Genomic DNA, 24,955 nt, shown 5'->3' on the forward strand with positions numbered 1-24,955 from the left:
GGCAAATGCCAGGCAGCACAAGGACTGCCCAAGAGATTCCTAGTGGCACGGCACACCACAGACTGCCAATGCCTTCTGCAGCCCCATCTCCTGCTGGGAGGACTGCATGGCCTGACAGTCATCTCTGTGAGCACCGCAGGACCTGCGCTTCAAAAGGCACGAGTGCTTGGGCATGTGTATCAAATTAAGGAGTACGGAAGCAAAAGATGACACTTATTTTGCAACGCGCCAGCTAGGGCCCCCAGAGGCACTGCGATGCGCTGGAGCAAGTACTATTAGGCTCAGCTAAAATCAGGGCTCCCTGATGGCATGCCGGCACCTCAGCACCACGTTAAGAGCCTGGTCAGACTGGGGCTGGAGTTACAAGCCGCTTTTTTCCAAATCTTGAGGACTAAGTACCACGGACACAGGCCTGACAAGGGCAGACGGGCTTCCGGACAGCCGTGCCAGCCGGCAAGCGTCAGGCAAAGGAGAGAAAACAAGAAAGACATAAGCAAGACATGACGTGGCTCAACCCCCTCCCACCGCTTTGAGTGCACGCGGCAACCGCACCGAACGCCGTGCCGGGCAAAGCGCGCGGCCCGAAGCCCATCCGCCGCCCCTCCCCAGCGCCCCGCCCGTCACGGCCGTAGCGCCCGCCCCCGCCTCGCCGCGGGCACGCGCAGCCTGCAGCCCCGCCCCGTGCGGCGACGCCCCGCCCTCCCTCGCCGTGCGGGGCTTCCGGCGGCGTTAGGCGCGGCGGCGCGGGGGGCTCCGCCCTGCGGACGGGTACGGCGGCGGCTCGGCGCGGGGCGGCGGGATGGGGCGGGGCCGGGCGGCCCGTCTGGGCCCCTCCTCTCGGGGCAGAGCGGGGAGGGGGCGGCCGGCGCTAGGCCGGGCGGGCGCAGGTGTGTGTGTGCGCGCCGGGCCGCGTGGGCGGACGGGGCGCGGGCGGATGCCGGCGGGGCGCGGGAGCTCGGCTGCGTGCCGCGCTCCACTGTGCGGTCCCAGCGCTGGGCCTCGGCACGGTGCTGGCGAGAGCTGCGCGTTGGGCTGGCAGTGGGGGAGCGCACGTGTCTGGGGAGCTCGAAGGTGTGCGAGGGAAGCGGTGCCTGCGGCGTGCGTGGCGGGGCGGCGCCGGTGGTGTTAGAACGCGTGGCGTTGATCTGCTCGGAGCGGCGGGCTGACCGCTGGTACCGGCTGCTGCCCGCGGGGGCACGTGTGGTGCTGCAGCTGGCAGGGCGAAGCAGGGCCGGCGGGGTACTGCTGAGTGGCGGTGATGTGTGCTGTGTGAGCTGTTTGTCATCCGTGAGGTCTGAGAATGGGCGGTCACGGTGTGGCCTGATGGCCGCCTGCAGCTGGCCGGCCGGTCGGCGGTGTGCAGAGTGTGAACGTGTGGGATGTGTGAACTAACAGCGAGAGAGTGGCCTTGGCCTGCTTGCCTCGGAGCTGTGCTGAGTGAGGTGGCGCACAGGCTTGTGTAGTGCTCGTACCTGGGCTTCCTGAAGCCTGGGGCTGCAAGGTGTTGGGCTTTTACCCGGTGACAAGAGAGAGCTGGCTGGAGCAGCGTGAGCAACATGTGGCTTGCCTTTTTCCTGAAAGTGGGAGTTTCCAATGCAGGTAGTAGGCCAGATGTTCAGAGTGAAGTGGTACAATGCTGTTGGCTTTATGCTTTGTTTAGGAGCTATTTTTAAAAAGGTTTACCTGGTGGTTTGCACGTAGTGGGAAGTGGTTTCTGCGATGTCAAGACAAGCTCCAGCAGGCAGCTTGGTCACCTTGGCTACATAACAGGTGCTCAAGTAACGTTTGTCTCAGCAGTACTTGCGTGCTAAGCCATTCAGTGAGCTCTGGTCCTTGCAGGGAGGAGGAGCAACTAGTGAAATAATTTGAGATGCTCAGATTGTGAGTGTTTTGTTGCTCATGACAACAACACAGTCAAGATTTTAAATGGACAGAATTGTCTTCACATTCTGTTGTTGTTGCAGGCTGTAAGTTTAGAAGTTTCACATATGTACAATGGCAGAGTTTTTACTGCCAGAACACATCACATGAAGAAACAGGAAGCAGGGCCCAAGTATAAACTATGTTGTAGAAGCTTACTAATTTCTAATTAATTTCAGCTCCAAATCTCAATAGTTTGAGTGCAGACACTGATATAATCTTCATAATCAATAGTGACAAATGCTCACCTATGGTAAAAATGCTCTGTTTTAGCCTACAGCGTAAGGCTCCAGTATTCGCTCCGTGCATTGATGTGTGAAGAGATTTCTCCCTGACCATCTTTTAGCTGATACACATACCCTAAATCACATTAATCTATTGTTTCTGTCATTTATGTGTTCCTTATAATTTGCCATTGTTGCAATTTCTTTTATATTCAAGTGAAAGGAAAACTACACAGACACCCCAGTTTGAGATTGGCAAAGCTGCTGTAAAGAGAAGTTACTGCCTCTCTGTCTTTTAAAAATCAAACTTGGTGTACCTATGGCTCATATATACAGCATTTACTTCTCTTGAAACAGCATGAACTCTGCTCTAACACAGTGTATTGCTCAGGGATGAAATAAGCCAGCTTCTATTTTTCTAGGTATAATGTATGCTTTTTACACGTATCCTTTGCTTGGATGCCCTCCATTATTTTTGGTATGTATTTCCCACATTTTTCCAGCTTTCTGACTGGTAAATACCTACGTATTGCCCACACGCCCTGCTTCTGTACTTGTGGGAGAAGATTGAATGCTAGCGAGTGGAATTGATGTGCCCTGTAAAAGAGAATGAAGTAGCATAGAATCAACAGGGTTGGAAAAGACCTCCAAGATGATCTAGTCCTACTGTCCACCTACAACCAATATTCCCCCACTAAATCATGTCCCTTATGCAATGTCTAAACATTCCTTGAACATCTCCAGGGCTGGTGGCTCAAGCACCTCCCTGGGCAGCCCATTCCAGTTCTTGACCGAAAAGTCGCCCAAAGAAATCTAGCACTCCTGAATGCTTTTGTTTAGTTAGTGACTGTTCAAATTAAATATGTAGACAAACAACATTTTTCTTTAGCAAGATGTGTTGAAAGAAGGAAGAGGTGAATTAGTCTCAGAAGGCTTTTCACGTGTATAGAGTTAATTATATAGAAGAAGGGAATTTCCTCACATAATTGAAACAGTTGTCAATTAAGTAACTAATGTGTTTTGAAAGAAAGTAGCATTTCTTTCCAAAGGAAGTTTTACTCTAGATCTAGCTTAATTTGATTCTCTGAGTCCCATCTCTTGTGTAAAATTGAAGGCATTCTTTCATGGTGCTTTGAGCTTGGTGACTTGGGGTCTTGTAGTCTGGCTGCCCCTTTGTGCCAGCACTGATTTCTGTGTGGCAGCTGCATGTTGGTTCAGGAGCTGAGCTGGTTGAAGTTGGCCCTGGCAGGAGAGAGGCAGAGTGGATCTGAGTAGGCCCCAGAGCTGAAGCTTCTGCAGGAATGGGGCTGCTTCTGTGGCTGAGAAGCAGGAGTGTAGGCAGGGTGTAGCACCTTGCTTTGTCCCTGCTGGTTGTGGTGTGCTGTTGCATCAATAAATAATTGCCCTCGTGCACTCCGTGGGGACTGCTGGGGATTCTGTTCTGGCTTTCTGTAGCACAATTTCTGCCTGTTTAGCAGTATCTTGACAGAAAAAACACTTACAAAAGAGAGCAAATAAAAGGAAAGAGGCCTGTTGTTTGGGAGAAGTATGAGATAGGTTTCTTATAAATCTTTATTAAACTTGTATGTGTAATGTATTAGCTGTTGGTAGAAATTCTTCACTCAGAGGACAGTGAGGCACTGGCACAGCTGCCCAGAGGAGCTGTGGCACCCCATCCGTGGAGGTGTTCAGTGCCACGTTGGATGGGCCCTGGGCAGCTGAGCTGGGGGAGGGGGGAGGCAGCCCTGCCCAAAGCAGCAGGTTGGGGCTGGGTGGGCCTTAAGGTCTCTTCCAGCCTAAACTGTTCTGTAATTCTATGAATGTACAACAAGACATAGGTACTGTCAGAGATTGGAAGATAGAGCTGCATGTGTCCAAGTGGATTTCTTAAAAATTATCAAGCACTTTAGGAAAAGGAAAAAAAGGAAAAAAAATTCTCCACGTAAGCTCCAGAGGTGTTTATCCTGATGCTTTGCCTAGCCCTGGCCTGCTTTTCTATACTTGCTGGGTTAGATCCCTTTAATCAGAAGTCTAACCAAGTGGTAGTTTCTGAACATCTCCTACATCACCTGGCCCTACTGATCTATGTTTAATGTAATTCTTCACTAGCTTATTATCTTTCAACTTTCTCAGCAATTTTTCATTGGTCTTTTAACTCTACATCATTCTTAATGCTTTTAAAATGTCAGAAGAAGAAGAGTTTATACTTTTACGATAGTCCTAGTCCTTATTTATCCTCCTTTTGTGATATTTTTCTCTTTCCTCTAACTTTATGTAAGCTATTATGTTCTATATTACTTTTAACTCTTTAATATCCCTTCACTTGCATTGCTCAGACTAGAGTGCTTATATGAAAGCTGTGCTCTGTGCTCTTTTTCTTCCTGCTTCCCAACTTGAGCCTGTTGACCCATATCAGCCAAAATAGAAGAAACAATGTCAATCTCAAGGCTATCAGATTCTTACTGATTTTATGAAAATCATTGAAGTTGACAGAGGGAATGGCCATCAGCCAGCTGGTTACCCTCCTTGTTGTGAGCTACTAGGAAGCGTGCCTGAGTTTGTACTACTCATCACGAGCAGGTCAGTAGTGTGCTGGGCTGTGACTGGAGGAATCTCAGAGTTCACATTGCAGACGTGAAGTCATGCAGGGTACCTATGTGAGATCAATGATTTGCAACTGCTCTTGACATACCCCAACTGGTTGACTCAGAATTGAGCTCTGTAAAGTTGTAAGTTATGTGGAGCAGGCTTCAAACTGTGCTCGTCAGTGAAACTTTGTTAGAAGCTTGTGTCTGTGCTGATTGACACATGATGCTAGGGCTTGGCACCAGTGAGTTTGTTGACGTTTAATGTCTGTTGGCATAACTGTAAGGAGACTTTATTGAAGAGGGGGAGAACTGCAGAAGAGGAATGTATTTTTAAACTTCACTTGTGTCTTATGGCAGCCCCATGCCGAAATTATAACATTATTATTATTTTTATTTTAGAAGAGATCAGGAGGGTTAGCGCTTTTCATTCCCCAGTGTCTATTCTAAAAGATGATTCGATGGGATGTTTGGGGAAAATGTGACATTATTTGGCTTCGGCATTCCAGCAGAGCTTAAAGTGGATCCAGAATGCCATCTTATGCATTTCCTTCTGCTCTGAATGTCAGGAGCAATTCATGTTGTTGACAGCTATGTCAACATGTGCAGCTGAATGAAGGACAGGAGCTAAACAACAAGCTAATAATAGAAGAGGCAAAGAAGTGAGAACTGAACACTTCGTTAGTAAACTTTCTCACTGTCATGAGTAAGAGGACCAAACAGTGCAGCCAGCCTTACCCATTCCTACATGTGCCTTGTTGACAGTGTTCTAACGGAAGAGAGCTGTTCATATGTGCTTTTTGTGAGTATGAGAAGTTACCCAAGTAACATGCACGCTGAACTGCATACAAAACCTACTCTTTCGTATCTATTTTGCTTATTCATGTACTGTAGTTTAAATTTCTGCTTTGAAAAGAACTCTCAAGTCTGGCCCCTTATCTACCCATTCTGTATGGCAGAATATGGCCCCACATGTACCCATTCCAAATGGTAAAAGTGCTTTTTGTCTCCCAGGCAATGAAGAGGCATCATGTTAATTACTGTTTGATACATTTTCTGCAGTTGAAGAGTCGTCACTGTTGGTTCAGCGGTTACGACATACCCTGAGATACGTTAACTGGCAACCCCAGCACAGGCTGTTGAAGACATTTATGCTGAGATAGGCTTAGTCATCTCTGTGCCAGCCCCTAGCAGGTTGCGGGCACTGCACCTTGTTTTTCCTAGTAAAGCAGACAAATAAGCTAATCTGAAAGCCAGCAGAAAAGCAGTCTGCGGTAGTGCAGGGGGTGATTATGCAGTGCTATATTATTGCCCTAGAGTGTGGCATATCACTAACAGAAATCAGCGAATACAGTCCAGGTTCTGTTGTGTGGTGGTAAATCTAACAGTTTACGTCATGCAGGTATGGAGTGGCTGCTAAATATGGGACAAGCATGTGTAAGATGATCTTTATTAGTAGGGAGTATGATACAGCCCTTCTGTGTCCTGAAGAGAAAACATTCAGCTATAAATATTTCTTCACTCTTGTAAAGTTTTACTACGGAGACCCATCTTGATTTTGGCTTTTTCTAGTAGTTAAGCCTGCTTGTTTGTCTTACTTGTGGCTCAGTTTAGGCTGTGTAAAACACACCAGTATCCTTAATTGTGCTGATTTTTTTTTTTTTTCAGGATGGCTGTCTACGCAAATATACTGCATCTTAAGTACAGTTGAATTGTTACATAAATTAAAATATTTCCCTTATCAGAATTGAAATGCTTTCAATGGGGACTTCTGCTTCTGATGCCTTGACTCTTCTGAAGACTTACTTTGTTGCGTGGCTTAAAAGAAGATGATACTGTTAATGAATTGTGAACATCCTTCAAGAGGCTGGCGACCCTTGAGTGGTTGGTTAATGCTGTCATGGACAACTTCAAAGGGTAATGGCAGTATTTTTGTGAAACTGTTTGGTCTAGTTCTCTGATCTGGGAAGGATTGGCTTAAGTTTTTAGTTTAGATTAACTGCCCCTAGCAATTTTGTTTTACTCTGAATAAAAATCACAAACTAGAGTAATAGGTTTGCTGGCGTAGCTATCCAGCTTCCTATACGAGCTGTCTTTGAGGAGTGTGTTTATTCTCAGGACTTAATTGTAGTCTAGATATATTTGAGCTCTCTTTAAATGAAGTGATTTGGGTTCTGGGAACAGTTTTGGTGGGAATTGCAAGCAGTGAAGTAACTTAGGTTTTGTTGCACTGTATGTTGCTGCAGCTGGTCTAGGTATCCAGCTACTTATTTCAAAGGTTGGTTTTTCTTTAAATTATTTTAAAAGTACACTCCAAATTTACAAATAAAACTACTTGTAAACAACTTCTGCAGTTGTTTATTGTAGAAGATTTAATTTCGTACTTGGCTTCATGAGTCAGTGAAAGATTTTTTCTTTTATTGCTCTTGGTAGATCCTTGAAAATAATACTTAATTTCAGTATTAATGTTTTTGTTACTTGAGGATTAGTTTTAGCTAATGTTTCTTCATAATCTTTTTTAAATGCAGTAAGTCGTAAGCCATACTTAGTAACCTGCAAATAAATAATTGTCATAAAATGTAACAGCTTGTTAATATTTTAATAACAATATGTTGTTTAAGAGGATATTTGAAAGACTGAAGTATGTTTTCTAGGACGTATTTTATCTGCTTACTGTGTTTCTTCATTCTGTTTTGTCAGCTCTATTTCAAAACACCACAAGCTGTTATTGCACCTTATAAAGGACTCCTGACCTTTTGCATCTTCATGAGTCATATCTAGATGCCACCAGTGTTTCCCATGTTAACAGTTCTGAGCATGTTTTACTATATGTGCCTTCGGCGCCGAGCTAGGACAGCTACAAGAGGGGAGATGAACAGCCGGAGGGCTATTGAATCAAACACCCGAGCCTTACCTATCAATGTTGAGATAGTTCAGTATGCCAAAGAAGTGTTGGATTTCAGCTCTCATTATGGTAGTGAAAACAGCATGTCTTATACCATGTGGAATCTGGCAGGTATTCCAAACGTGTACCCTAGCTCTGGTGACTTTACTCAGACTGCTGTGTTTCGAACTTATGGGACCTGGTGGGATCACTGCCCTAGTGCTCGGCTGCCGTTCAAGAGGACTCCAACCACCTTCTGTAGCCAGGACTATGTGGAACTTGCTTTTGAGGAGCCGGTGTATCCCACTGCAGTGCACATTCTGGAAACGTATCATCCTGGAGCTGTAGTTAGGATTTTGGCGTGTTCTGCCAATCCTTATTCACAAAATCCACCAGCTGAAGTAAGGTAATTTTTCTTTTTGTGCTTTAGAACACTCCTTTATCCTATAAGATGTTAAATGTCTGACCCACTGACATTTTATTTGTGTGTGTGTTTAAAGCTATGGTGACCTGTCTTTGTAGCGACTTCAGAGATGTGGATTTATTTCCTTGAATCAGTTAACACAGATCCTACTATCAGCTTTAGTTTGGATGAGGACAGTTTGTGTTGGAATTTTGAGCTGTTATTACTACGTATGTTCAAAAGTCCCTTGTGAATTGGCACTTCTCAGTAACTCTCCAATAATAAAGGAAAATTGCCCAAAAGGGACTCGGAATTTGTGGCTGCAGTATCACCCTGCTGGCAAGTAACCATTAACTCTTATCTCTGCATGCTGTAGGTTGTATGTACAGTAGAATCAGGCACTGTAACCATTTCATGTGGAAATGAGTCTAAAACCAGAAGTACGGAATGGTCAGACAGAAGGTGATGTCATCTGTCTGATGTTTATTTTTGATCTGATCAGCAGGTGTGAGTCGCACTTGATTTTAGGTTTGTTTCATAGACCAAAAGCAATCCATTTGTTTTTCCTCATAGCTGGAACTTGGGATGAATGATAGAATCAGTCAGGTTGGAAAAGAACTCAAAGATCGTGAAGTTCCAGTTTGGGAGCTGGGCAGGAGGAAGAGTAAGACCAGGGAATGGTAATTACGATGATAAAGAAAAAGTGCAGTTAATGAGGTGTGAAGCTCATAGTGCGGAGGTCAGGGAATAGAATGAAGAGAGAACATGTTAAAGTACAGTGGAGAAAAGCTGTAGATACATGCGAAATATTATCAAAAAGGGATGAAATTATACCAGACTTCCAAAGGAAGGGAGAACTATTGGATGAAGGACTTAACAAAACGTGTACTGTGGAAAACAGAATAGCAGCAAATGATATATTCACCTAAAGTGCATGCTTTGGCAGTGTAAGCAGCACTGATGCTTAGGTGTTGGATGTTTTTTTCTCTAACCTACTTTTTAAAGATACAACTAGAAAGCATACCTGAAGGTTTTAGTATTCCATGCTTCCTGATAGTAGTCTGCTGATGTTTATTCATATGTCCTGGAAAATAGCTGTCATGTTATGCTTTCAGAATTCCCAGGTAATCTGTTTTGTGTGGTTCTGTCATTACTGTTAGTGAATTATACAGCTCTCTCATGAGTAGATACTGTGTGAGTCTAAATTAAACTTCTGAATTCAAGGAACAGTGATAGGTCAAGCTATTAATGGTAGGTCTAACTTAAGAAGTAGGAGTGTTTGGCACTAATATAGGACTTATTTATAGTACCATGTGATGTAAACACAGCTTTTCAAATTTAGAACCTAATATGAAATGACTTCTGGCCAATTTTTTGTGAACTTTAATTTTACTAATTTCTTTAATGATATAGGATAGATTTTATATAGAGATTATTTCTGTAACTATTGACAATATTGCATTAGAGCCATAGTAAGATAGGCTGCTTCAGTGCAATGCAAGGATATACTTCTGAGAAATAACTTATGCTGTCTTATAAAAGTCCCTAACAAGTTCGTTCTTCTAAAATTCATCTTTTTTTTTCAATGTAATGTAAAGATCCAGAAGTGTTCAAGAAATGTTATAAGAAGCTATTAGCATAGTGCACTGGAAAAAAAAAAAAGGTGTGAATAGCTAAAAGAAATTATAAGAAAGAAATACTCATTAAAAAGCTTTAGGATTTGTTTTATAGCTCTTGAGGTGTGGTCAGCTGTGAGGTAAAGGAGACCACATTAATTGTGGAATCTAATCAGTTGTAAGAGGGAAAAGGTCTGTTGAGATGTTTAAATGTTGTATTTAGTGGATTGTACTAGGCCAGCTGAATGATCTTTTTTTTTTTCCTCCTTGAACTCAATATTTAAAATGTCGCCACATCCAAGAAATTGCTGTGTGCAAAAGCTTATAAACTGCAAGAGGTTCTGTAAGGACTTGGTGTACCACAGTCCTTACATAAGAAGATTTCATGTATTTTTGTAGAAAAATATCTGTAGCCCATAGCTGGCCCACAGGTTGCCCTGTTGTTCACTCCATACTTGTGTCAGTGAATCTTCTGGGGAAGAGGAGGCTGAGGGGAGACCTTATTGCTCTCTTCAAATACCTGATAGGGGATTACAGTGAGAGCGGGGTTGGTCTCCTCTCAATGGTGGCAGGGGACAAGGTGAAGGGAAATGGCCTCAAGTTACAAGGTTGGATATCAGGAAAAACTTCTTTACAGAAGGGGTTGTTAAGCACTGGAATGGGCTCCCCAGGGAGGTGGTTGAGTCACCATCTCTGGATGTGTTTAGAAACCATTTGGATGTGGTGCTCAGAGACGTGATTTAGTGGAGGGTTGTTAGAGTCAGGAAAGTATGGTTAAGTTGCGGTTGGACTTGATAATCTTGAAGGTCTTCTTCAAACTGAGCAATTCTATGATTGTATGAATGATGTGTGTAGGTGTTCAGAAAAGGGTTCTCAGTGATGAGCTTCTAGAGGTAGTGAATTGTATATTTTTGTCAGTTACTACTTTGCATGGCACTGTCTCAGATCAGGTTTTTTTTCAGTCTTTTTACAGGTGGGATCAACTCTTCATGTAGTGGGAGAAAGCATTAATTTATGTTTCAGATTGGAATGTAATTGTGCCTAACTAATTCTAGTGCTTACACACAACAGTTAATTTGATTTTTTTCATTGTATTTTATCCACAACTTTCAGGAATCACACTACTGTCATATCATCTTTTTTGCGATGAACAGATCTCCCCCTGGTTTTGATATATTATGCTTATTTTGTTACATGTGACATATTTGTATTATAATGCACAAAAATGTTTGTTCTGGACTTGCTGGTGGAGATGAGTCCCTCTTCAGCCAGCAGAAGAATCACAGCTCTACGCAGCAGTAATGGGGCCATTGCAGCTGATGTGGTGTCAGCTGAGCCTAGGCAGGAAAGGAAGACCTTTTGTTTTATTTCTCATACTGTATTTGATGAATAAGATATAGGTAGATTCTGTAATGAGGACAGTGCTTCGTTTTCCTCCTCATCTATCCAGAATGTTTACTCCTGACAATTCCCTAATGGCTTCTTCGGTATCAATCCTTTTGAAACATTCTGATGCTCCCAGTGCTTTGTTAGTTGCTGTCAGATAGGAAGAGCTTGCGTGTGTTTAAATGGGAGCTTTCAAGTCAGAATTTTTTTTTCTTGAAGTTTTCAAGTTTTTCCCCTTACAAAAATAACTTTGATTTTTAAATTTAGAATATAAAAGAAAAAATGGTCCTTGTTCTTCTTCAATCATGGTCTTTTTTTAACTTAATTTGACACTTTCTCTTATCTCATGTACCTTATAGTGACACCACATATTCGTGTACTTTTATAAAAGCTCTAAAGCAGTTTTCTAACTAGTCTGGGATATGTGGCAGTTCTTGGGGATGTTTCATACTGTATGTCCTCACTGTTATGCAATGATTGCTTCTTTTGTCGATTGGGATGTTTTATGTGTTTGTTTTTTTGTTTGTTTGCTTTGGTGTCTTTAAAATTTTTACTTCCTCTTCCCCTGGCTTGTTTTCCACAGGTGACATATAGTACTAATAAGGTTGTTTTTCAAAGGTGAGATGCTAAGTGTTTTACTGGCTGGGAGCAGTTCCAGAACTACCATTGGCAACATTCTGCTTCTTGTAGTCATACCATTTCACAGAATCAGAATCACAGAATCGTAGGGGTTCAAAGGGACCTTCAGAGATCAAGTCCAATCCCCCAGCAAAGCAGGCCCCCTACAGCAGGCTGCACAGGTAGGTGTCCAGGAGGGTCTTGGATACCTCCAGAGAAGGTAAATTCACAACCTCCCTGGGCAGTCTGTTCTAGTGTTCTGTCACCCTTACTGTGAAGATGTTCTTTTGTATATTGGTGTGGTTCCTATGCTCTGTTTTATGGCTGTTTCCCCTTGTCCTGTCCCCACAGACTGCTGAAAAGAGGTTGGCCATGTCTCCTTGACTTCCACACTTAAGACAAAGATTAATAAGATCCCCTCTCAGTCTTCTTTTCTCAAGGCTGAGCAGACCGAGGTCACTCAGCCTTTCCTCACAAGGGAGATGCTCCAGGCCCTTTATCATTTTTGCGGCCCTCTACACATTTAGACTGTTCAATTTTTTTCATGTTTAGAATTTTGCTTGATGTTCTTATGAAGTTGAAGTTCAAGATTTGATCTTGTTTTTGTAGAGGAACAGCCTAGCTCAGTATTTTCAGGCTTAGCAGTCAAGTCTCATTCTCTTTCTTAAGATCTTGAAGCCAATAAACTGCTGCAACGAGAACAGTAGGCTAAGGAGGTTGGATAGTATAGAAGACCCAGTGTCCTTAGTTAAGGGAACTCATTTTATATAGGTAATAGACTCTCTAGAAATTTAAACCAGGTGTGAATGTCATTAATTTCTTTTGCTAGCAGAGATGTTTGATTTAAAAAGTAAGAAAATTAAAACCTTCCATTCTGGTAAATGGGATGAAACTAGAAAGATAGTGTACTGAATTTAAAATGTCATGGATCTCTTGTTTGAAGACAGTGGCGTTCCAATGGTGATTCTACCTTTTGTTTCCTGTAAATTTCAGTTGAAGGCACCCTGAACACTGCTGTTACTATCAACACGTTACGGTGTGGTGAGGGGTCTTCAGGGCTGTATCATATCTGTCTAGCTAAGTTCTAACCATTTGCATTCTTTCTTCTTGACATCCTCAGGGGAACAAATTTTAATCTTGTCAAGTTGACTGTTGCAGAGGAATGAGTTTTGGGTTTTTGGGATAGTCACTTTTGAGAAACACTCAAAGTTCATTTGGAGAAGGCAATTATTTCAAATAACTTTGGCTGTTTTATATACCCTTTGAGCATTCTTGTAGTCCTGTTTTCTGTTCTACCATCTCTATTATTTCAGAATGGAACTTGAAGTAGAAATGAAAATGTACATATTCCTTTATGGTAATTAGACTGTTTAGGTGCTGTGAACTTTGCTTATTGCCTTATCGCAAACTCCATTAAAGCTGAATGGAAAAACTTCACTGAGGTCCTAATTTTGTCTAATCTCTTAAACACAATGCAGATGTGACTGCCTCTGCCACTGTAAAGGCTGTGGCTTCCTGGCATATTGCTGGTAGAAGCTTCTTATTGAAACAGCATTGGTGCTTTGGAGTGTTTTCATGAGCCTTTTCTGTATGTCTGCTATACTTGAGGACAGTGTCCTACCATAAGTCATTTGATTTAATTTTGAGAGCTCAGAGAGCCTAGTTAAAGAGAGGGGAAAACAGGAATTTTTCTTTGCATTTTCCAGGTATTTGTTCAGACACAATTTCTTCTTCTTGGTTTAAATAGATTCTGGAGAATTTTAAGGTTGCCTCTGTTTGTTCCAAACTCAGTAGTGAAGCTAATCAGGCATCCATCCTCAAACCAGAACTGACTCAAAACTCTTTAGAAGAGAGGCATTTTAGATAACTGTAATGAAAAATATTCCAGAACATAAGAAATGCAGTTCTTTCTGTGGCTTCTTGGAAACTTAGGCTTCTTTCATCCATTTCCAAGTATACAGCCTTTGTTCCTGTTCAGATTGTAGCACAGTGAGAGTCAAAGCACTGATCCTAGACGAAGAGACTGCTTCCAATTGCTTCAGTGGGTGTATTAAGAGAATGAGTACAGTAGGGAAGAACATATCTACCAACCCCAGCTCAGAGCAATTACAGTGGCCTGGTTTTGTGTGTGGTGTCACCAAGGGAGAGAACAACAAATGCAACCTTGTAGACTGGAGGTTTTGTAGTTAAACCAACAGCTAACTCCATTGAAGATGGATTAGTGAGTGGGCTGTTGATGAAAAAGAGAGAGCAGTATGATGAGGAAAGTGGAAAATAGTTACTGATCTTTTTCATAGGCACTTGGTTTGTAATGCGGAGTTTTACAACACTGTAAAAGTCCTGCTGTGTCTTTGATTTACTGTTCTCTAGTTTATTACAAAGACTGCTAGCTGGAGGCACTGAAGGAGATTCTTGCTTTGCAGTTTGATGAATCTAGACTTCCAGATGCATTTTTTTCTAGAGCTACTGCTAGTTAATCTTCTCTCTTGGGCCTCAAAGGAGAAGTCAGTAACTAAGGCACGTTCTGTTAAAAGCAGATGATATTGTACATGTTATTTAGTGAGGAAAAAAATAGCCTTGAGTTTCCCTCAGGATAATCTGGGTGGGTATATGAAAGTGTCTAAGCAAAATAGCACATGGTGATCTGAGTATGTTCAAGAAAGGTCATGTGTGGTGCCAACGTTAAGTATTTGCATAGGGAATTGACCTGTGCAAGAAAGTGTGACAGTGAAACTAAATCCATTACTTTTTCTGAGAAGTTCCTCTCCTAAATTAATGAAATGTTTTGTAGCTTCCAGTACCTGGGGTACCTACAGGAAAGCTGGGGAGGGACTTTTTAGAAGAGATGTAGAGACAGGACAAGGAGAAATGGTTTTAAACTGGAAGAAGATAGATTTAGCCTAGATATTAAGAAGAAATTCTTTACTGTGAAGGTGATGAGACACTGGAACAGGTTGCCCAGTGAGGTTGTGGATTCCCTCTCTCTAGAGGTATTCAAGGCCAGGCTGGATGGGGTTTTGAACAGTCTGGTCTAGAGGGAGGTGTCCCTGCCTGTAGCAGGAGGGTTAGAACTAGATGATCTTAAAGATCCCTTCCAACCTAAAACTTTCTACAATTCTCTTAATAGACAGTCTCATAAAAATATAAAATATCGGAAAAACAAACCTGTTAATCTTATAGCAGAGTGTACACTGTAGTGTGTTTGTACTTGCCGACATACCGTGTGTTCACCAATCCTGTATGCTTGGTTTTAGTTCATTGCTTTTTGTTTCCTTTTGACAGAAGGCATCTGCAAGCCTCCTATTGTGCTGTAAGGTATTTGTGGTCAGTGGCATGATGCAGGATAGGAAAATTTATCTGTGTTTTCCTAAAATTGTCTGTTATGAAATGGAAGTTTCAGCCAATATGGATTCTCACATCCTTGAAATAGGAGCAAATATCAAGTTTCTCTGCCTTGTTAATATTGTATTATGTTTTAGTGGAAGTCCTTTCATATGTTTTGCTTTCTGTTACAATGGACAGAATTTAATCTGTTCTGGAAAATAAACCATGTGTAATATTTCTCTGTGCTCTACAGCACCTGTCAGTCCTGAACAATACTTTAAAGCTCACGTTAGTGACATTTATTATGAGGAGCAGAGGTGCTGAGATACTTCATAGTACCTAGCTTTCTATGAGGCCCAGCATCTCTGAGGCCTGAAGGACAAGACAAGCAGGCTGAGAGACATCTTTGAAGCTGGGATTGGGCTGATATGAGAAAGGTGGAAGAGATGGGGATTTTGCACTCAGATGGCTGTAGGTGTAAACCAAAAAATCACAGAATCAAAGGGAGTAGAAGTAGTGACTACTGGAGGTTTCTTTCTTGACTAGAAGCTAGACTTGAGGATGAGGGAGAAGGGAGGAGAAGATGGTCATCTAATGGAAGAGATTTGAAGTTTGTGTGCAGGTATGTATGAAAGCTCTGTCTATGCCCTGAACAACTTTCTGTCACCAAATCAAAGATAAAAATATTATAGTTTAGCAGTTAGACAATTCCAGGGTTTTTTTCAGCAGACTGTTTTAAAGAATGATGTGAAGATTATATTTCTCTGGTAATATTTAACTATTATATTAATAAGATAATTTGACAAATAAACACTCTTAAAAGTAATATTTTGCTTACTTTAGATAGATAAATCAAGTACGGCTGTTTTTTATAAAGGAATTTGTTGATGTTGCAGTTTGAACTACTTTGATGTTAGTGAGTGAGAGCTGTGGATTTTGTTTTTTTTTCCCCTTTTTGTATATTTTGTGAAAACCTTGTGTGGGAAGTGAAGTCAACTGAGTGCTGAGTATGTATTTGAGTTGCTTGACAAGACCATTCCCTGCTTATTTATACTAACAGGCAATTATTGTCAAGACATCTTTTATCAATTGGTTACAATAACCTTACCTGTGAAGTGTTGGAACAATTTGTGTGTATATAATGGTAATCTAACACAAGTGCATGACAATGAGTATACAGTTTGCTTTGTTAGCAAGGCAGAGAAAATGTGCTATGATTATAGTGTGCCCTGTTAAATTCATCCTTTGGAAATTTACCAAATCTAGTGACAAACATAACTATTTTTATTGGCCTTTCAACCGTTTTTCTCACTTCTTAAGTAATTCTGGAAAAAGCACTCTATGTTCAGAAATTGGATTTGTAACTTTAATCTTAATCTCTGTATTTGCGTGCACTTATTTTTACAGGTGGGAAGTCCTCTGGTCTGAGGCACCTACAAAAGTGAATGGTCCCCAGGCTCGGCAGTTCACACCTAGTATCAAACAAATCAACTTTCCCACAAACCTAATTCGGCTGGAAGTGAACAGTTCTCTTCTGGACTATTACACTGAATTAGATGCAGTAGTACTGCATGGTGTGAAAGAGAGACCTGTGCTCTCACTTAAGGCTTCAATGATTGATATGAATGATATTGATGAAGATGAGGATGAAGAGAAGTATGGCTGTGGAATGGACACCCTTAATAAACAGTTCAGCATTGTTGCCCTCAGAGAATGGCCAAGCAATGGATACTTTGATAAGCTGCCTTATGAGGTAAGAAAATTATGTTTATACTTAATACAGTTGTCTTAATAATTGAGTAGAAAGGTGCTGTATGGAGTAGTGATCAAGACTGCTGTTTTTCCCAGTTCCTTGCATTCTTTTGTGAGTCTCCTCTATTGTATAGATATGCCTGAATTGCAGTAGTCTGTCTGGTTCAGTGGGTGGATATTAACAAGCCAGTTTGCCAGTATATGCATAGTTATGGCACTTTTATTTCTCAGGAGTCTCTTTGCTCATGCACGGTTTCTTATGCCTGTTATTCTTGCCTTACATCTCTGGTTCTGTACAACTGAAAGATCCTAAGTTCATGACACAAGTAGTTTTAGTCCTTGACAGAGAAGACACAAAAGAGAGAAAAAGAATGAATGTGACCTGGAAGTAGGGGTAGTTTGTAGTTGGTTAAAAGTTCCTTTCCCTGATCTCTTTATAGAATGCCCAAAACTGGGTTCTTGCAGCTGCCATAAAATGTTCATATTATTATGAGATAAGGTTCTTCTGTGCAGGTGTTTTGAATCATGATGCAAGTTACAAAAAAAAAAAAAAGCTGTAGCTGAACTTCTGCACATTCTTATTTTGATGCATTTGCTACTTTTTAGTCTATCATTGGCACAGAAAATAGTTGTAAAGTATTCTTTTCAGATCCCCTACCAGTGGAGCAGTTGCAAGTAGGCTCAGAGTCTATGCAGGTAAATATCTGCTGTCCTGTAGTCTCCTGTGTGGTATTGCTGAATACTGCATGCTGACCTGTAAATTTCTACTGGAGTGTTCATGGGAGGCTGATAACACCAGTCAGAGTAAGGAAGGAGAGTCCAAATAATCACCTTTGCCTCTTCTGAAACAAGCTGGATTAGCACGCAGTGGAGAGGAGCTTCTATTTGGTGCTCAGAACTCTGGACTTGGCAGTCAGAATTGTTCCAACTGACAGTTCTTGTTTACTGCAGTAATGCATCAAATGCTCAGAGTGCTTTTGACTAGTCACGTAGGTTCATTTGTGAAAGCAGAGGAGGATGGTGAGATATGCTGCCACTGATTGCAGGGCACATTCAGAAATATGTGATTTAATCAAATAGTTTTTTGTCTTTTTTTTTTTAATCTGTGGGACTTTCTTCTGTATTGAAGAAAGAGAAAAAGAAAATACATCCACAGGAGAGAGAGTCGTTATCTCCTCTTTTAAATGTTTATTTCCATTCATGAGTTGTTGCCAGTGTTGCAATGGAACAATGAATGAGGATGCTGGTTTCACCCTGAGTTAGTAGCAGCACTGTAGTGTTTTTTTTTTTAATTCCCTAGGGTCCATATTGTGGTCAGTGTATTTCACTGTTGGTTCTTGTGTATCTGTAAGGTGGTTTAGTGCTTATGCAGGGGTGTGGTTGAGTCCAGAACATGTAAATGTCTTTGATTTTTTTGTTATTGTTGTTTTAGTGTCTACAATTAATTATAGAGAAAATGTGATTTAAATCTGGGAAGTCTTGTTTGAAAAGGCTTGATAAGTTGATTTGTAGTATAGTTGCCAATCAGAGAGGCAGCTATTAATTAATCTCGTTTTTGTTCTGCATAATTATACAAATCACCCAGATTCTAATGTGTATAATTATATGTGGTTTTGTTATTCCTATGATCTTCTGTCTCTATGTACCTTATTGTGCTTTTCTGCTTACTTTTTTTTTACTGGCTTCCTTTTTTATCCATTTTTTAACATGTTTGCTTTCATGAATGCATTTATATGGTCTATCAATACCAAGCACTTTTTTTTCTTCTTCTACTTTGATTTAAAGAACCTGAAAATATGGCTAGAATACTTACCAGAAAACTACAAAAGGGTATTCCCGGACAGGGTTTGTGACAGCAGCAATACCAGTCTCTGATTTCTCTGTCCATCTGGAAGACTTGGTTACAGAAACAACAAAAAATGTTGTGCTTTGTAGTATGGCAACGTTTTATCCCATCTGAAATGGGAACAGTATCTACATGCTGTTTTTGAGAATGACAAGTGTCAGATTTTTCTGGAAGCGTTCAGAGAAAGTACTGGTAAAGTAAAGAAAGCACCAACTCCTTCCAGTTTTGACTTTGATATGTTACATGAAAAAGATGTATCTTTTTATAGGTTCCTGCGGCACATTATGAATGTGTAGCTGTCCTAAGTCTTCATACTTGCCTGTTTCTTGCTTCAGCTGTTTCAGGCTCTTCATACAACCCTACATAATACACAAAATGTTCAGCCTGAATGGTCTTCTATGCTAATCTTAAAATAGACAACAGTTCTTTTGCTTTCCATGTCTTTCTGAAACTTCTGCACACCATGCTTTCTTAGATTATGTTGCTTTCAGAATGGCTTACTGAGTGTGAGCTCTAAAAATGTTGTTATGGTCTAATTTGCACAAAATAAAAGGATGCTCACATCCTGGGGCAGGGAGTTCCTTAGAAACAAAGAACTTGATGAGAGAATTTTCCTTCCCTGCTCGTGCATTGCTTAATATCTTTAATGGCCTTAATATCTGTAGAGTACTTGTTCTCAAAATTACCTTAACGTTGAGAGAGGATTTTGTAGGAGCATCTTCACATCCTTGCCTTTCTCATTTGATTAGCTTGTGCTGCTTGTAAAGTGGAAGGAATAAGGCCTTTGTCATATTCAGATTTGCAGAGTGCTTGAGACCTGGAGGCCTGAACAAGTTGAAAGCCTTCAATAAAGGGGAGAAATGCCTGCCACGGTGTGTTGTGTGTGCACTGTGAGATTCACTATGGTGCGCCAAGTCCTGAGAACTTAACTCCTGTTCTCCTCTGCAAAGCAGGAGAAATACTGCATGCTGCAGTATCCAAAGTATCTTTCTGTTTTGAAAATCTATATTAAAAAAATAAAAGAATCGGATCTTTGTCATCCCTTGAAGCTGTTGTTGTAAGCAGCTTCAGAAAAAAAGAATAACACAAGGTTTATGAGCAATTTGTGTCTGTTGGGAAGGTGAGTTTTTCTTCTAAATGTGGATTTGACACCTGCATTTCATGGGAAAAGGGCTTTAAGTGTAAGAGATGCATTAAACGCAAGCCCTTAAATGTAAGACCCTTAACTGATGCTTAAAAGAACTGAAATAATAAACAGGAACATTTCCCAGTCATATGCTTTCCCCCCCCCTTTCTCCTCTCCCCCCAGTAAACTTCTTTCATCGTTCCAGAACAAATGCTTCAAGAATAAATATTTGCAGGCTTTCGGATAATTGGTAAGATTTTGTGCCTCTCTTTGGATTGAGAATCTCACAGGGGTCTTAAAGGCTGTTTTAAGCTTTTTAATCACCATATGGCACGAGATCCCTTCAGGTAATGGCTAAATATACTGCCAGTTGCTGTAGCAGACTAGGCTCTGAGTGATGGCTCATGAAGATCTTTACAGCATTAGTCTTTCTGGAACCTTGATAATTTGTGCAGTCTATCAGTAAGATGCTTTCTGTTCTTCACATCAAGGTGGGGGTTAAAACCTTCAGCTTTTTATTGCCGAAGGGATCAGTGCTTGTACTCTTGTGTTATAAAATGCTTTGGTGCAGCTGACTTTACACGAGTAGAATAAGGAAAAGGAGAGATTTAAATGGTAGTGTGCAAGCTATATAGGATCATGGAACAAAGAACTGTGTTTTCTTAAACTATGCTGAGGAATACCAGTAGTCACAGGATGTCATCATCTGCTTCCTTTCATCCTTCTTTTCCTTTTTGTGCACACATCCTTTATCTGAGCATTTCTTGATGTCAACTCTAGTTCTTTAGAGTAAGTTGTGGCAGCTCTAGCTACAGAACAAAAAGTTGCAAGTATTCCCGAATTACAGTTTGTATAGGGCAATGTATTTTCATATTGGAAGGGCTCAAATAGAAGAATTGAAGAGGAAATTCATAGTGCAGAAATCTTAGGATTGACAAGCAATTGAGCATTGTCTTCTGACCTGATCAATTTCTGCATTATTGTACTATAGCCAAAGAAATTGTATTGTTAGATATAAATGATTATTTCTTGCTGTGATTCATATTTAAAAAAAAATAAATAAAAAAGCTGGAGAGACTTTATTGATAAGCGCTATTAGAAACTGTGTGCCTGGGGTTTTACCCTGTGTATTGAAGTGTGTGATGGAGATCCTGTCTGAGCTTATAAGTAAACTTTGATGCAATGTATGAGATTTCTGTTTTTTGAAGATGTATGTTTTGAGTTTATAATTCAGAATGAAGGTAAATGTTTAAGATGCTACAGTCAGGGACTGCAATGATTTAAACAAAAACAGCAGGCAAATCAGATATGACTCAGGATCTTTTTGTTGTGCAGATAGCACAGCGAATTCATACGTTGATGTTTGCTGGGTTGTTGAGAGTTACTATCTGGAAACCTCCAATTTTTGGATGTTCTCTCAAGCATTTTATTGATCTCATCACATCTCTGAATCTGGACATATGCAGTGTGTTTTGCCTGGAAATGGAACAGAAAATACTTCTGTTTTCATTTTTGATCCATCAGAAGGCAAGCAGCGTTTCTTTTAGCTATATTTTATTTTTATTTTTCCAATTATCTGTGTTTTTACTGAACAACTTCTAAGAGTGTGAAACAATTACGGTTGTAATAATTTTTCATAAATCCAAAGTTAAAGCTAAAATTCGGTTGCAGGAAACAATGTTGTAAATAGATTTTCAAAGTAGATATTCCATTCTGTGGCGTTCATGGAATTACTGTAAGCACAACGTAGCACAATGGGAGCGCATTTTGTCACACACAGTGGTATCAAATGGTATTCTGTGCTGGGATATATGTACACTACAACAATATAAAGTATTGCATTATATTTATTTCATCTTGGGTGGGGAAGGATTGCAGTATCACTGTGTTATGAAATACTCTTTAAAGTCGTCAGTGAGTGTAAAGTATATTGGTGAGGCATCTGTGGTTTCGTTCACCATTACTTTTACTGCTCAGAAATCACAAAGAAATGAACAGAACTAGTGTTTCTTTGTATCAGACATCAATTATATTAAATTAATTGTAGGCATAAATTTAGCTAACTGCAGCTATAATGGCTGAGCTCTTTGCTATAGAAAACTTAATAAATAAACATTGGAAAAGTCTGAGGGAGAAGACAAAATAGATATTTAGTTGGATTACAGAATACAAAGTAGCTGAAAGGTTGCAAGACAACTTGAAATTGTTTTCAGAATATTGAAAAATTGTTTAAAGTTAATAGATGATCTTTAAAATGTGTATGTGTTTAGATGCCTACTGCTAAAGGGACATAACAGCAACTTCTAAGCTTGAACAGTGGGTCTGAACAAAGCTAAATAACCCCCAGATGTTAGCTTGGGATCACATCTATGTTAGCTCCTAGTCAGCTTGCTGTGTGTTGTATCAAAATGCCGAAGTGTCAGTCTAGGAAGTGATTTTTGTTAAGTGTTGTTTATTAACTGCAGTGTGTATGTGCAGTCCTTTGTTATGTTGTAATGACTGCCCTGATCCTCAGCTTCCAGCTGAGGTAAAAAGCCAGAGGTGTTTTTAGGACAGGGAAGAAGGCTTGAGATCAAGGTTTAGAGAAACCTCAGTATATGCAAGCACTTCTTTGGCATTGGATTTAATGTTAAGTTGCTGTAGAGTTCATAGATATGTGGAATGTTTGATGTCCAAACAGTAAATCTGGGGCTGAGTCAGAAGTAATAGGGCTTTCTTCAGTTTAAGCTGTTGTTTTAATTTACACTGTCTCTCTGATTCATTGTAGACAGTTAGTTTTCCTCCTCTGCTTGGAAGCGATTTACTCACTTAATTACATAACCAGAGTGCAGGTGCTGATAGCTGTGAAAGAGCCACAGTAAACTAAATGTAATTTTTAGATAGAATTTTTCAAGCGCGCTTTCTCTCAGATTTCTAAGCTAAGGGAGAAATTTTTATTGAAGGTTTTTGTTATTCCCTGAAGTGATTACTTATATGTATTTCTTGTTAATCTTTCTTTAGAAAGAAAACTGGAACGTGATAGGAGATGGGATATTTCTTCATCTGAGTGTGAAATAAGTCTTTTTTAAAAAGTGTATAGTGGTGCTAGTGAGAAGGGCTGGTGATTATTCTGAAGCTGAGATGATTCAATTTGATAAAGGTAAAAAGGGGTGGTACTTCTCAGTTTTGACTCTGGCGTACAACCAGATAAGAAATTACTTCATAAAAGACGAGCTGAATCTATTTGAATTTTTATCTTGTTGTATAGTCCAGCAGAGTGGGAGAGGATAGCAGGTAGAAAACAAAACACTGATTCATTTATTTATTTTAGAGAAAAGAGCAGAGGAATAACTCTGAAATCAGTTCAGGTTGTGGGGAAACTGGGGCGTGATATGATTATCATGTAGTCTTCAGCTATGCTACCACCTTATAATGAAATCCAGAGAAGAAAGAGGATCCCAGCAGTGTTATGATCAATGAAAGTACAGACATTGTGAAGGGAAATATGTAAACATAGTGTTTACATATATATTACTGTTTAAAGTAGCATGGGTAAAGAAACTTCTGATTTGAAAGCTTCCTGTCACTTTCATTTGCTGATCTGCTTTTCCCTTTCTTGTTTAATATGTTGTCAAATTGAGAAGGAAGTGCAGTCCTACTTAATAGTTAATCAATGTTTTATTTGAGAAGTTACTTTTAAGTAGAAGAACTTTTCTTTGAAGTTAGAACATCTTTTCTTATTCCTTTGCAGATTTTCCTTAGCATTTCAGGTGCTGTATGACCATCTGTGCCTTTTTTTCCCCTGTTTTTAATATAGCTCATCCAGTTGATTTTGAGTCACCTTACAGTACCAGACCTGTGTAGACTAGCACAAACCTGTAAGCTGCTGTATCAACATTGCTGTGATCCTCTGCAGTACATTCATCTCAGTTTACAACCTTATTGGGCAAGAATTAATGACACATCTCTGGAGCACCTACAGTCTCGCTGCACTCTCATCCAGTGGCTGAATTTATCTTGGACTGGAAACAGGGGGGCCATCTCTGTTTCTGGATTTAGCAGGTCAGTGCTAAATGTTTAGCAGTATTTTGACAAGCTCTGTTTGCAGAGCTGCTGCACAGTACTTTGTCACTGAGTAACTGAAACCTTGCTAAAAGACAGGAAATGTCTTTGATTTACCAAAAAGAGTGTGATTGTTATGATGTGGGAGGGGACGTTAAAACAGTAAGAGGTGCTAAATAGGGAAGTAGGAGTCTTTTCAATCTGTAGTCTGCAAGATCCAAACTGCCTGTGATTGAGTGTTGTCTTCCAGTGAGAGCAGTGTTTTGCTTTCTTCTGAGATTCTGAAAGACTCCATGAGAACTAAGCAATAGGAAATTCATCCTATGAAGAAAGCATTTGCAGTTGTTCTGTGCACAAAGGAGTCATCAGTAGGACTGTATTAGAATGGCTGCAGTAGTAAACTGATTGCAGTGCGTGGTTACAAGGTATGGGCCCTAAGTAATCACTGGAGTGCAATGTAAATGCAAATATTTTCATAAAAATGATTTAAAACATTAGTCCTTTTGGAAAGCAGGGGGTTTGCGTGTGCATCTTCACACTGAGTTGAAAATATGTCTATGCTATAGGTTATTAAAGCAGCAAATACGCAGGGATTCTTCTTTGTATAACATCAGTGTTCTCTGCTTCCTTAATATATCATTTTTTTGCTTCTTCACTCATTTGCATTAGTTAAACAGCATTTATCAACACATTTCACTTAAACAAAAATTGCTGCTTCAACTAAGAGATAATCAGCAATGGTGGGTGAACTTGACCGATAAGAAACAGAAATGCTTAATATATTTAAAAATGTTTTGGCTTTCATTTGTTTCCTGAATTAAAAGGTTAAAAGATATTGGAACGTTTTCTTTCCTTTGGTGTCTGAGTGCCTTCCTTGAGGCACTAGAGTACAATAATTTGAAGAAATACTTTATCAAGATGAGAATGTCACTTCCCTTTTGCTGACCTTAAGGTATAATCCAAGAACCCTATGCTGTGCTCTTTTGTTCTTGTTGGGAGAAAAAGGAGATGGGCATCACCTAGTTGAATTGGATACAAGATATATCCTAAATTTGGATTTCATGTTAGATAGATTATGCTGAAAATAAATGTATAAGCTTTAATTCTACTCTGAAACAGTGAAGTGTTTGCTTTCTGATGTTTAGCTTATTAAGTCGGTCTTTATGAAAACTTAAAGATGTGCATCTTCATGTGACTTTTTTCATTTCTGTGTTTCTTTTAAATATGCAG

At 40.3% G+C, this 24,955-nt stretch overlaps 1 protein-coding gene across 5 annotated transcripts in view; it reads left to right on the forward strand.

Annotated features, from left to right (window-relative positions):
• The first annotated feature begins 692 nt into the window (after nucleotides 1-692).
• Nucleotides 693-24,955, forward strand: part of FBXL4 (F-box and leucine rich repeat protein 4) — a 56,091-nt gene continuing 31,828 nt past the window's right edge. The window contains exons 1-5 of one of the 5 annotated variants that reach the window (XM_031610727.2): nucleotides 693-768; nucleotides 6,398-6,646; nucleotides 7,430-8,019; nucleotides 16,368-16,713; nucleotides 23,481-23,725. In XM_031610727.2, coding sequence (XP_031466587.1) covers nucleotides 7,511-8,019; nucleotides 16,368-16,713; nucleotides 23,481-23,725 — 1,100 coding nt within the window. In that variant the 5' untranslated portion in view covers nucleotides 693-768; nucleotides 6,398-6,646; nucleotides 7,430-7,510. Of the gene's footprint in view, nucleotides 769-824; nucleotides 888-941; nucleotides 1,072-6,397; nucleotides 6,647-7,429; nucleotides 8,020-16,367; nucleotides 16,714-23,480; nucleotides 23,726-24,955 lie in introns of those variants that run through there. The other 4 variants (XM_090135973.1, XM_090135971.1, XM_090135975.1 and 1 more) reach the window with 4 other exon arrangements.

This window comes from Phasianus colchicus, chromosome 2 (genome assembly GCF_987193195.1).
Source record: "Phasianus colchicus chromosome 2, bPhaCol1.hap1.1, whole genome shotgun sequence".
NCBI lineage: Eukaryota > Metazoa > Chordata > Aves > Galliformes > Phasianidae > Phasianus > Phasianus colchicus.